General features: G+C 42.8%; 1 protein-coding gene across 6 annotated transcripts in view; it reads left to right on the top strand.

Moving 5' to 3' along the window:
* MDGA1 (MAM domain containing glycosylphosphatidylinositol anchor 1) overlaps window positions 1-13,555 on the top strand; it is a 271,881-nt gene that overhangs the window by 186,148 nt on the left and 72,178 nt on the right. For all 6 annotated transcript variants that reach the window (XM_066595295.1, XM_066595292.1, XM_066595293.1 and 3 more), the window contains 3 exons: window positions 5,394-5,663; window positions 6,729-7,058; window positions 8,272-8,565. In XM_066595295.1, coding sequence (XP_066451392.1) covers window positions 5,394-5,663; window positions 6,729-7,058; window positions 8,272-8,565 — 894 coding nt within the window. The remainder of the gene's footprint in view (window positions 1-5,393; window positions 5,664-6,728; window positions 7,059-8,271; window positions 8,566-13,555) is intronic.

Raw genomic sequence — 13,555 nt, 5'->3', positions numbered from 1 at the left:
TCTTTTAATTGAAGTCTCTATGAGGCACCCGGGGGCAACAGCGTTCTGGATGATGGGAATAAACGCAAATGTAAGCAATCCGCACATGTCTCCGGCCCAAATACTCACAGTATTATCATAGCAAGCAGCCAGCGCTGAGAGGGAGAACAAGCCGAAATATGCTGTCTGCTCCAAAACATGCTAATACCTCCAGTGCAGCAGAACTGAGCGACTACTGCCCAATTATACATATGTTAGTACAGAACAGCTCAAGTCACGTCAGACTCCTTCTACTACTGTATGTTCCTATCTATAGGAAGCAGTCATATAGTAGTTATATTCTTGTACATAGGGGGCGGTATTATAGTAGTTATATTCTTGTACATAGGAGGCAGTATTATAGTAGTTATATTCTTGTACATAGGGGGCGGTATTATAGTAGTTATATTCTTGTACATGGGGGGCAGTATTATAGTAGTTATATTCTTGTACATAGGGGGCGGTACTATAGTAGTTATATTCTTGTACATAGGGGGCAGTATTATAGTAGTTATATTCTTGTACATAGGGGGCGGTATTATAGTAGTTATATTCTTGTACATAGGAGCAGTATTATAGTAGTTATATTCTTGTACATAGGGAGCAGTAATATAGTAGTTATATTCTTGTACATAGGAGCAGTATTATTGTAGTTATATTCTTGTACATAGGGGGCAGTATTATAGTAGTTATATTCTTGTACATAGGGGGCGGTATTATAGTAGTTATATTCTTGTACATAGGAGGCAGTATTATAGTAGTTATATTCTTGTACATAGGAGCAGTAATATAGTAGTTATATTCTTGTACATAGGGGGCAGTATTACAATAGTTATATTCTTGTACATAGGGGGCGGTACTATAGTAGTTATATTCTTCTACATAGGGAGCAGTATTATAGTAGTTATATTCTTGTACATAGGGGGCAGTATTATAGTAGTTATATTCTTGTACATAGGGAGCAGTAACATAGTAGTTATATTCTTGTACATAGGGAGCAGTATTATAGTAGTTATATTCTTGTACATAGGGGACGGTCTTATAGTAGTTATATTCTTGTACATAGGGGACGGTCTTATAGTAGTTATATTCTTGTACATAGCGAGCATTATTATAGTAGTTATATTCTTGTACATAGGGGGCGGTAATATAGTAGTTATATTCTTGTACATATGGGGCAGTATTATAGTAGTTATATTCTTGTACATAGGGGGCGGTAATATAGTAGTTATATTCTTGTACATAGGGAGTAGTATTATAGTAGTTATATTCTTGTACATAGGGGGCAGTATTATAGTAGTTATATTCTTCTACATAGCGAGCATTATTATAGTAGTAATATTCTTGTACATAGGGAGCAGTATTATAGTAGTTATATTCTTGTACATAGGAGGCAGTATTATAGTAGTTATATACTTGTACATAGGGGGCAGTATTATAGTAGTTATATTCTTGTACATAGGGGGCAGTATTGTAGTAGTTATATTCTTGTACATAAGAGGCAGTATTACAGTAGTTATATTCTTGTACATAGGAGGCAGTATTATAGTAGTTATATTCTTGTACATAGGGGGCAGTATTATAGTAGTTATATTCTAGTACATAGGAGGCAGTATTATAGTAGTTATATTCTTGTACATAGGGGGCAGTATTATAGTAGTTATATTCTTGTACATAGAGGGCAGTATTATAGTAGTTATATTCTTGTACACAGGGGGCAGTATTATAGTAGTTATAGTTTGGTACAGAGAGTGCAGTATTATAGTAGTTATATTCTTGTACATATGAGCAGTATTATAGTGGTTATAGTCTTGTACATAGGGGCAGTATTATAGTAGTTATATTCTTGTACATAGGGGCAGAATTATAATAGTTACATTCTTGTACATAGGGGGCGGTTTTATAGTAGTTATATTCTTGTACATAGAGGGCAGTATTATAGTAGTTATATTCTTGTACACAGGGGGCAGTATTATAGTAGTTATATTCTTGTACATAGGGGCAGAATTATAATAGTTACATTCTTGTACATAGGGGGCGGTTTTATAGTAGTTATATTCTTGTACATAGAGGGCAGTATTATAGTAGTTATATTCCAGTACATAGGGGGCAGTATTATAGTAGTTATATTCTTGTACATAGGGAGCAGTATTATAGTAGTAATATTCTTGTACATAGGGGGCAGTATTATAGTAGTTATATTCTTGTACATAGGGGGCAGTATTATAGTAGTTATATTCTTGTACATAGGGGGCAGTATTATAGTAGTTATATTTTTGTACATAGGGGGTAGTATTATAGTAGTTATATTCTTGTATATAGTGGCAGTATTATAGTAGTTATATTCTTGTACATAGGGGGCAGTATTATAGTAGGTTTAACCTTGTACATAGGGGGCAGTATTATAGTAGTTATAACCTTGTACATAGGGGGCAGTATTATAGTAGTTATAATCTTGTACATAGGGGGCAGTATAATAGTAGTTATATTCTTGTACATAGGGGGCAGTATTATAGCAGTTATATTGTTGTACATTGGTGGCAGTATTATAGTAGTAATATTCTTGTACATAGGGGGCAGTATTATAGTAGGTATATTGTTGTACATTGATGGCAGTATTATAGTAATTATATTCTTGTACATAGGGGGCTGTATTATAGTAGTTATATTCCTGTACATAGGGGGCAGTATTATAGTAGTAATATTCTTGTACATAGGAGCAGTATTATAGTAGTTAAATCCTTGTACATAGGGGGCAGTATAATAGTAGTTATATTCTTGTACATAGGGGGCAGTATTATAGTAGTTATATTGTTGTACATAGGGGCAGTATTATAGTAGTTATATTCTTGTACATTGGAGGCAGTATAATAGTAGATATATTCTTGTACATTGGAAGCAGTATAATAGTAGTTATATTCTTGTACATGGGGGCAGTATTATAGTAGTTATATTCATGTACATAGGGGGCAGTATTATAGTAGTAATATTCTTGTACATAGGAGGCAGTATTATAGTAGTTATTTTTTTGTACATAGGAGGCAGTGTTATAGTAGTTATATTCTTGTACATAGGGGGCAGTCTTATAATAGTTATATTCTTGTACATAGGAGCAGTATTATAGTAGTTATATTCTTGTACATAGGGGGCAGTATTATAATAGTTATATTCTTGTACATAGGAGCAGTATTATAGTAGTTATATTCTTGTACATAAGGGGCAGTATTATAGTAGTTATATTCTTGTACATAGGGGGCAGTATTATAGTAGTTATATTATTGTACATAAGGGGCAGTATTATAGTAGTTATATTCTTGCACATAGGAGGCAGTATTATAGTAGTTATATTCTTGTACATAGGAGCAGTATTATAGTAGTTATATTCTTGTACGTATGGGGCAGTATTATAGTAGTTATATTCTTGTACATAGGGGGCAGTATTATAATAGTTATATTCTTCTACATAGGGGGGCAGTATTACAGTAGTTATATTCTTGTACATAGAGGGCAGTATTATAGTAGTTATATTCTTGTACATAGGGGTAGTATTATAGTAGTTATATTCTTGTACATAGGGGGCAGTATTACAGTAGTTATATTCTTGTACATAGAGGGCAGTATTACAGTAGTTATATTCTTGTACATAGAGGGCAGTATTATAGTAGTTATATTCTTGTACATAGGGGGTAGTATTATAGTAGTTATATTCTTGTACATAGGGGGCAGTATTATAGTAGTTATATTCCTGTACATAGGAGCAGTATTATAGTAGTTATATTCTTGTACATAGGGGGCAATATTATAGTAGTTATATTCTTGTACATAGGAGCATTATTACAGTAGTTATATTCTTGTACATAGGGGGCAGTATTATAGTAGTTATATTCTTGTACATAGGGGGCAGTATTATAGTAGTAATATTCTTATACATAGGAGGCAGTTTTATAGTAGTTATTTTTTTGATACTGGCATGGATATCAGACAACTAAAATAAGCAGTGCAAAACTGAAAAGCATGGAGGGAGCTTGCATTTATGGTTGCCAAGGGTCGTGAACGACTAAACGGCTAAAAACAACAAGCACACAGGAGCAGTATTGAGTACTTATATTCTTGTACTTTAAAAAATAAAAGTCACAGAAAAATGGAGAAAATTACAGAGTCACAGAAAAATATGGCAGAATTCACTTATCAACTCCTCTTTCATATGGTCATGTGATCAGTTTTTCATTAGTATTCTGCACTTGCTTCTAGCTCCTTTATCTAGCATTTGGGCTTTCTGCTTTTACTGGGAGGTTGTGTATTATGTCTCTCTATCTGCGTCCCACTGTTTTTGATAAGTGAATTTGGCCATGTTTTTCTGTGATTTTGCAATTTTCTCTTTTTTTCCTCTGTTTTTCATAGCAGTGTAGAGTCTCACAAGAAAATGAGGACCCTTGACGCAGGCTTGTGAGCGTCTGTATTTTGGCCAAAATTTTAACTAATATCTCGTATATATTGGCATTTATCAATTTATTTTTGGGGGGGCATTTTGCAATATATGCTGGGGGAGCCTTGGGTGTCTATGCCAGTGTAGTTCACCTCTGCGTAACAGGGCAGCCCGCTGACTAAACAATGGCGTAACTAATAGGCTATAAACCTGTATGGTGCACCACACCTATCTGGGAGCCTGAAATACTGGAAGAACAGATTGTGTCTTAGTAGAGAATGTATAGAAGTTTTCACCACACAGTTTATGAAGGCAGATGTCCATGTCTGGCTTTTAGTCGTATTCATGGTTTGGCATTGCTAGTCTTTTTATGTCCAGTGTGTTGTTAATGCACGTTGTTTATATGTGCAGTACCTATTATGTGTGAGTCTGTCTCCGGCTCCGGCCATGCTCCCAGCAGCACGTCAGTACTCTGTGTTCAGTATAACAAGCCGAGGTGGGAGTAGCGATACTGAGTATAACAATCATCAAAGGAGAACATAACACAACACTACACCGACTCAACCAGCACAGAACTGTCAGTCATTGCTATAGAACAGCAAGGCAAGCAAATGGGATCAGCAAGCATAAGGAGAGTTATCCAAATGAGTGAAAATCAATCAGGGGCAGAGCAGAACTGAGGCGTTGGGGTAAGAGCAGCTACTATGGCGCCCAACTCATGGGTCGGGGCCATTTATCTCTCAACATATTTCTACTGTCACCCATGCTTGGTTGTGCTTACCCTTCCATCATATAGGGTTCTGTGTACTGGCACTGGGTGACATCATTGAGTTGAGACATGACATCATGTGGGCTGCCTCTGAATATATCCCATCTCCTATAATGTAACAATGTATCAGAAGTCATATTATCATCTGTCTCATATCGTTTTCCCTCTTCTTCCCTGTAGCTCCTCCTGCCCTCAAGATGTCGGTAAATGAAACGTTAGTGGTCAACCCAGGAGAAAACATCACCATGCAGTGCACACTTACCGGAGGGGACCCCACACCCAAAGCTGTCTGGTCTCACTCCCCTAATCCCATGCCGCCCAACAGCATCAGTAAAGGGGGAAACCTGACTATATGGAACATCCGAACAGAAGACTCTGGATATTATAACTGTACAGCCATCAACAACGTGGGGAACCCTGGCAAGAAGACGGTCAACCTCCTAGTGAGATGTATGTCCTGTATCAGGCCAGTAACACTTAGAGTACAACATACACGCTGGGAAACATGCAAGACACAAAATAGTGTGATCAGTGATGTCACCGCTGCTCTCTAGTGAATGGATAGATGGCATTCTCAATGATGTCACCGCTGCTGTCTAGTGAACGGATAGGTTGCATTCTCAGTGATGTCACCGCTACTCTGTAGTGATTGCATAGGCTACATTCTCAGTGATGTCACTGCTGCTGTCTACTGAATGGATAGATTGCATTCTCAAAGATGTCATCACTACTCTCTAGTGATTGTATAGGCTGCATTCTCAGTGATGTCACTGCTGCTGTCTAGTGATGGATAGGCTGCATTCTCATTGATATCACTGCTGCTCTCTAGTGGATGGAGAGGTGAATGGTTAGTGACAGAGGGGTCATCACTACTCTCTAGTGATTGTATAGGCTGCATTCTCAGTGATGTCACTGCTGCTGTCTAGTGATGGATAGGCTGCATTCTCATTGATATCACTGCTGCTCTCTAGTGGATGGAGAGGTGAATGGTTAGTGACAGAGGGGTCATCACTACTCTCTAGTGATTGTATAGGCTGCATTCTCAGTGATGTCACCGCTGCTCTCTAGTGATGGATAGGCTGCATTCTCAGTGATGTCACTGCTGCTGTCTAGTGATGGATAGGCTGCATTCTCAGTGATATCACTGCTGCTCTCTAGTGGATGGATAGGTGAATGGTTAGTGACAGAGGGGCCTTTGGGACCCCTCAGGCAACAGGATCTAGGTGCCTTTGCCACCTCTGCACCCCAAATAGCTGTGCTCCTACTTTTTCCTTTCCTAGACCTCAATCACTCATGGGATCATGACGAGGTCAGTTCTAATAAGTATGCTTCAAATAAAAGTTTCCATTCCATGATTGTTTAGTATTTCATTTGGTGAGTTTTAGTGCAGTCACATGACAATCTTTAGTGATGCCCAGGGCAGTATCAGACTGTGTATGAGTGGAAGTCCGTGGTGACAGGGGCGTGGAGGTTTCTGCCAGCTAATGCTCTGCATTTGTCTTCTGCCCCATACAGCAATGAGAAACATCACTTATCAGATTACTCCAGATGTCATCAAGGAGAGTGAGAGCATCCAACTGGGCCAGGACTTGAAACTTTCCTGCCATGTGGATGCCGTGCCTCAAGACAAGGTCCAGTACACCTGGTACAAGAACCAGAAGGTCATCAAGACTTCAGACCGCATCCTGATCACCAGGAATGACCCAGAACTTCCTCCGGTCACCAGCAGCCTGGAGATCATTGAACTTCGGTTTAGTGACTACGGCACCTACATGTGTGAAGCTTCATTACCCAACCTGCCCATCACTCTGAACAGCAGCGACATCAACATCTCAGCAGAGACAGGTGAGAAATGTGCAGCTATCAACTACATCTAATCTGCATATAACAGTGAGTTATACTCTAGTAACATCCAGAGCTGCATTCAGCTTCCAGTCAGTATTCTGCTGGATAAGATAAGATCCTATAATGCAAATTTGGATTTTTGCACTCTGGGAAATACATTTTTTCAACTGAGTCAAAGGACAGACCACACATTCCAATAGTCTGACATTTCATTGAATTCTGGCATATAATGTAATCCCTCAAAGTTATAATACCTCATCTGTGGCCCCACAAAGGAATATTACCCCCCACCTCTGTGGCCCCATAAAGGATTAATGCTCCTCTGTGTCCTAGTAGTTATAGTGCCCTCTATATGAGCCTCACAAACGACAAGTGACACCCCCTATGGCCCCACAAGAAGCTTGTGCTCCCTCAATGGCCTCACAAGGGGCTCATGCTCCCTCAATGGCCTCACAAGGGGCTCGTGCTCCCTCACTGGCCTCACAAGGGGCTTGTGCTCCCTCACTGGCCCTACAAGGGACTCATGCTTCCTCAATGGCCTCACAAGTGGCTCGTGCTCCCTCAATGGCCTCACAAGTGGCTCGTGCTCCCTCAATGGCCTCACAAGGGGCTCGTGCTCCCTCAATGGCCTCACAAGGGGCTCGTGCTCCCTCAATGGCCCTACAAGGGACTCATGCTCCCTCAATGGCCTCACAAGGGGCTCATGCTCCCTCAATGGCCTCACAAGGGGCTCGTGCTCCCTCAATGGCCTCACAAGGGGCTCGTGCTCCCTCAATGGCCTCACAAGGGGCTCGTGCTCCCTAAATGGCCTCACAAGGGGCTCGTGCTCCCTCAATGGCCTCACAAGGGGCTCGTGCTCCCTCAATGGCCTCACAAGGGGCTCGTGCTCCCTAAATGGCCTCACAAGGTGCTCGTGCTCCCTCTATAGACTTGCAAGGGGCTTGTGCTCCCTCAATGGCCTCACAAGGTGCTCGTGCTCCCTCTATAGACTCGCAAGGGGCTCATGCCCACTCTATAGACTCACAAAAGGCTAGTGACCCTTTTTTGGTACTCCTAAAGTTATTCTGCCCCCTCTGTGGCCCCACAAAGGAATAATACCCCCTCTATATCCCTCACAGTTATAGTCTACATTTCATGGCCCGAAAAAGTTATAGTGCCGCCTCTGTATACTTCTACAGTAATTGCTACAATGACTCTTCATTGTTTTTTGCAGTGCCTCCATCCATCAGCGTCCCCAAGGGGCAGTTAGTCATCACCGTCAGGGAAGGGTCTACAGCAGAACTGCAGTGTGAGGTGCGAGGAAAGCCACTGCCTCCAGTTTTGTGGACTCGAATGGACAAGGAGGCTGCATTCCCCAATAGTGAAATGTTGGTGGAAACTCTGGAGGGAAAACTGAGGTTGGAAAATGTCACCAGAGAAATGAGCGGAACCTATAAGTGTCAAACAGCGAGATATAACGGCTTCAACATACGATCCAGGGAGGCCGCAGTGCAGCTGAACGTACAGTGTGAGTACAGCGTGATGCATGCTGCATGTGCGATACTCTTCAGAAGAGACTGTATTTAAATGCCAATTAGATACGAAATAAGAGATAGAATTCCATACAATGTAGCACTACACTCTATGGGACCTAGTCTGTTCATCCTGAGCCACCTGATTCATGAATAGAATATTGAAGACTGACACTTCGGCTGCCCATGTACAATAGAAAGCTGTTGTCCATCCAACATCCTATACATAGGATGCATGTTGTGCATGCTATACATGCACGTTCGACTCAATCCCTTCCAGACCACTCTGTTCCCTTCCAGACTTTTTTGAACCATCCAGGCTCTTGTCTCCTCCAGATTCCTTCTCATCTATATACCATCCTGCCTCTTTCAGACTCATCTTTCTCTCTCCAGACCCCTCTATCTTATTCACACCTCTGTCCTCTCTAGACCCCCCCCCCCTGTCCCTCTCCAGACCCCTCACCCTCTTGTATCTTGCTCCAAACTCCTCTGTTTCCTCAAGGCTGCTCTGATTTCCTTCTAGCCTTATTTTTCCTTTTCTAGATCCCTGTGTTCCTCTCCAAAATCCTCTGTCCTCTATATATACATAACTCTATCTCCTCCAGACCCCTTTGTCTCTTCCAAGCACTTCTTGTCCTCTATATACTCCCCTGTCTCCTTCAGACTCCTTTGACCCCCTCTAGACCCCTCGGTCTCCTCCAGATCCTTTAGCAGCATCTTATCTCCCAAGAACCTAAGGATCAGGTAGTTGAAATCCAACAGCCTGGGACGCCCCCACACACATTAGATGGTCGTCTGATCTGCATCTAATGTGTATACCCATCTCTATATAGAGAAGGTTGGGTGACAACCCTTCTGGGCACTGTAATGATGCTCATGAGAGGTTGTCACCCAGGATCTGGTATCCATGAAGGGCTGGGTATACTATCTAGATGTTTCACACAATAAACTACTATAAGGAAAGTCCTACGACGGAGCTGTCCAGAATTGTAGGTGGAGATGTTAAAATACTTGATCTGATTGATTGATGCCCTTTTCATTGGGTGGCTGTTTATACAGTATATAGAGGTTTCCTGAGATCCCCATAGTGGTGGCTTCATATATAGAAATATCCTGAGCTCTCCCTAGTGGTGGTATGTATAGTATATAGAAGTTTCCTGAGTTCCCTCTAGTAGTGGATGTATATATAGTACACAGTAATTTATTGAGCTCCCTCTAGTGGTGGCTGTATATACTATATATAGAAGTTTCCTGAGTTCCCTGTAGTGGTGGCTGTATATACAGTATATAGAAGTTTCCAGAGTCCCCCCTAGTGGTGTCTGTATATATAGTACACAGTAATTTACTGAACTCCCCCTAGTGATGGCTGTATACAGTATATTGAAGTTTCCTGAGTTCCCCCTAGTGATGGCTGTATATACAGTATATTGAAGTTTCCTAAGTTCCCCTTAATGGTCGCTGTATACACAGTATGCAATATTGTCCTGAGTTCCCCCTAGTGGTGGCTGTATATATAGTATACAGACATTTCTTGAGCTCCCTCTAGTGGTGGCTGTATATACAGTATATTGAAGCTTCCTGAGTTCCCCCTAGTGGTGGCTGTATATATAGTATACAGAAATGTCTTGAGCTCCCCCTAGTGGTGGCTTTATATACAAAAAAAAGGGGGGTTTTATTGTGCAAAAGTGGAAAAACCTGAAAAAAAAACCCAAACAACATAATTTTAGTATAGCCACAATGGTACCAGCCCACAGAAAACAATGTATCACGTCATTTAGGTTGTATGATTATCGCTGGGAAAAAATAACAATGGCAGAATTTGTGTTTTTTCTCCCTGTCCTCCAAAAAAATAGTTTTACAAAACATTATATATACCAAAATAACAAGCAAAAAAGTTATGGCTTTTTAAAAGGGGAGATGAAAGTCCCTCAAAAATTGTCGTGTCCTTATAGGTAAATCTAACCGTGTCACTAAAGGGTCGAGGCACATAATCGCCGGTCCCTGAGAGGTTGCGCGCCGCCGCTGCTCACGCACATTGATAATATTAGGGGATGGATTTCTCCTATCGGACTGCGAATACTCCAGGTATTCAGTCCGGCGTTGTCCTCCTCGCCGCCCAGCGTGGAGTCAGCTGTGACTCTGTGATTCAGTGGCCGCGCGGCACTAAGTGGCATTATCTCACAGGAGATCCGCCGTGCCCTTGTAGCTTGTAGATGAATACAAAGCACATTCTGTGCAGCAGAGCGGAGACATAAAAGCCAGAATTATGGAATATGTACAACATATGGAGGTTAAAGAGGGTTAAAGTGATGCATAGACCAGCCGGGAATTGAATTTTAGGGCAGAAGTAACGAAGAGCATCTGTTACTTCTTCTCCTCCAATCATTTTATTATTCGGCTCTACCCCGACAGCCAGGAGCGGGGCGAGCGCCGCAGTAATGATGTCACATTGTACTGCCATTATAGAGGTGGAGGGATAATCACACGGGAGACTTCATACCATTGTACTATTCATATTCACTTCTATCCAGTCCTCCCATAATCCCCTGCTCTGTAGATCTCCCTAACCAGTGGGGGATTTAGCGCTGGCTTTATCCTGACCTTTCTGATTTAGGAATGTAATGCTAGAAATACAGTGGAGGCTGACACACCAACAGAACTGTAGATGATAAAGAAAATGTTAAAGAATCATGACAATATGGTTACGGGTCTCAGACAACCCCTTTAAAGGGTTGTACCAAGACTGAGTATTATCGCCTATTCACAGGACTTCCACCAATCCTGAGAATGGGGGTACCATGTCCCCCACTTCTCTTCGCTGCGTGCTCGCTGCACCCCACACTGGCATGGAGACTGAATGGAGTATGTGCAGCGCCTCTCCATTCATTTTGATGGGGCTGATGGAAATAGCCGAGTACAAGTGCTCCGCTATCTCTGCCAGTCTCACTAAAGATGACTGAAGCGGCACTGTCCATGTATGACCGCCACGCCATTCAATCCCCTCTTCATTCAAAGAGGGGGACATTGGATCCCTGTTCTTGGCATGGGTGGGGGTCTTAATGGTAAGACCCCCACCGATCAGACTTTTATCATTTATATGACATAGGCGATAAAATTCAGTCTTGGTAACGCCCTTTAATTCGGGTATGTCACCTACAGTGAGTACTCGTGAGTGCATACACAGCGGGGACAATTTATCTGCAGGGGACATTGTGATGCTACTTTTCAGCTTTTTTTTCCTTCTCCAGTTTAAAATGTGATGAATCTATCAGATGTTGCACATTGTTGGTAGATTTGGCAAATCTTGAGCAATTTGACAAATGTTGACAAAAGTATTGGGACACACATGGAAAATGATGAAATTTAGATTTTATTCCCATTTTTCAGTCCGGTGTTCAGCCCAGTGTTGGCCGCCTTTGGCCTCCGTGACTGCAGTAACCCTCCGCGGACGCTTTCCACCAAATTCCCATAGATGTGTGGAGGGATTTGCCTCCATTCCTTGAGGAGCGCTTCAGACAGCGATGCGGGGATGATGGGTGTGTTGGGCGTGCGCAGATACGGCGTTGTAGTTTATCCTAAAGATGCTTAATGGGATTGAGATTAGGACTTTGGGTTGGCCAATGAAGTCTGTAGACGTTCTGCTCCTCCACACTGCATGCCGTATGAGATGGTGCTCGGCCATGTTGGTAGAGACACGGAGCTGTACTCAAGTATTACCATGGGGTAGGTGATGCCACATTGTCTGGAATGTCTCTGTACCCAAGGGTGGACTTCACTATAACCAGTGGCCCTCGTCCTTCCCAGCAAAAACACCCCCACACTATAACAGAACCCCCTCCACATTTTACGGTTGGGGCAATGCAGTCACATAGAAACTACCCTCCAGACAACCGCCAAACCCATGTGCAGCCATCTGATGTGAAGATGGTGTATTGTGACTCAGCTGTCCACAACACTTGTTTCCACTCACTTACAGTCCATCGCTCCAAGCCCCATCACAGGCATCGCAGTGCATTCACTGCTGGGGTGTTGTGTGCAGCCGCTCGTCCATGGTAAGCCTTTGCAAGCCGGTCCCTACGGATGGTTCTGGTACTTATGGACGTTCCAATAGCCTGTGAGACATCCTGAGCGAGGGCAGACGATGTGTGTGATGCCTTCACAGCTCCTACAAGGCTTCGTTGGCCACGATCTATCAGTTTACGAGGTCTCCCTCAGCATGGTGACACCGCACACACTGGATGGCTTCTATCCCCCAATAACATGGCCAACAGTGGACTCTCGAAGGTCCAGAAGCTCCGATGTCTGTACTGATTGGTTGGTGACATCCCCCCCACCAGAGCCCGTTGTCAGCTCTACACCTGGGCGTACCCGATGGTTTCTGTACTGGGATATGCTGAGTGATCCTCTCCTTATACCTAATGCTCACACATCCAGTTTGCGTATCCCCTTCACCTAACCGCAAAGGGGAATATTTTTGTCAATATAGTGTTTTTAGCTACAGCCCCTTTAACAACAGCCCCTTTTCTAGTAGGGTGAGAAGCGTAATATCTGGCGCAAATCAAAAGTAAATTTGTCTAAATAGATTTGCACCAAACAATGCATAACAAACGCCTGAGTTCTGCCACAACACCAGTAATAAAGGTGCCCCCGTTGTGCTTATGCCCAGGTGGGCGCCTTGGGCAGCTGCCACGTATCATCGCTTGCAAGGGTGTAATCCTCCATCGCTCGCTCTCATCATCTGCTCCCGGCGTTCTGCCCTTTGATTTGAGGTCACGCTTCCCCGAATCCATCAAGGAATCTTGGAGTTAACGAAGTCGTCTGTCGCTCTTGTGTGCGCCGCGCTCGCTCTCCTCTAATAGAGACACTTCTCGGCGTCTCAGACGCTTCATTAGTGCTGCTCCGGCGCTGCAGTCCTCATCTCACCCGATTGCAGAACGTGCGTTCTGAGAAGTCCTGATAATAACAGTCTCATCTCCACGTCCCGTC

The sequence above is a fragment of the Eleutherodactylus coqui genome, chromosome 3 (assembly GCF_035609145.1).
Source record: "Eleutherodactylus coqui strain aEleCoq1 chromosome 3, aEleCoq1.hap1, whole genome shotgun sequence".
NCBI classification, from domain to species: Eukaryota; Metazoa; Chordata; class Amphibia; order Anura; family Eleutherodactylidae; genus Eleutherodactylus; species Eleutherodactylus coqui.
This window is presented reverse-complemented; position numbering and strand designations above follow the sequence as displayed.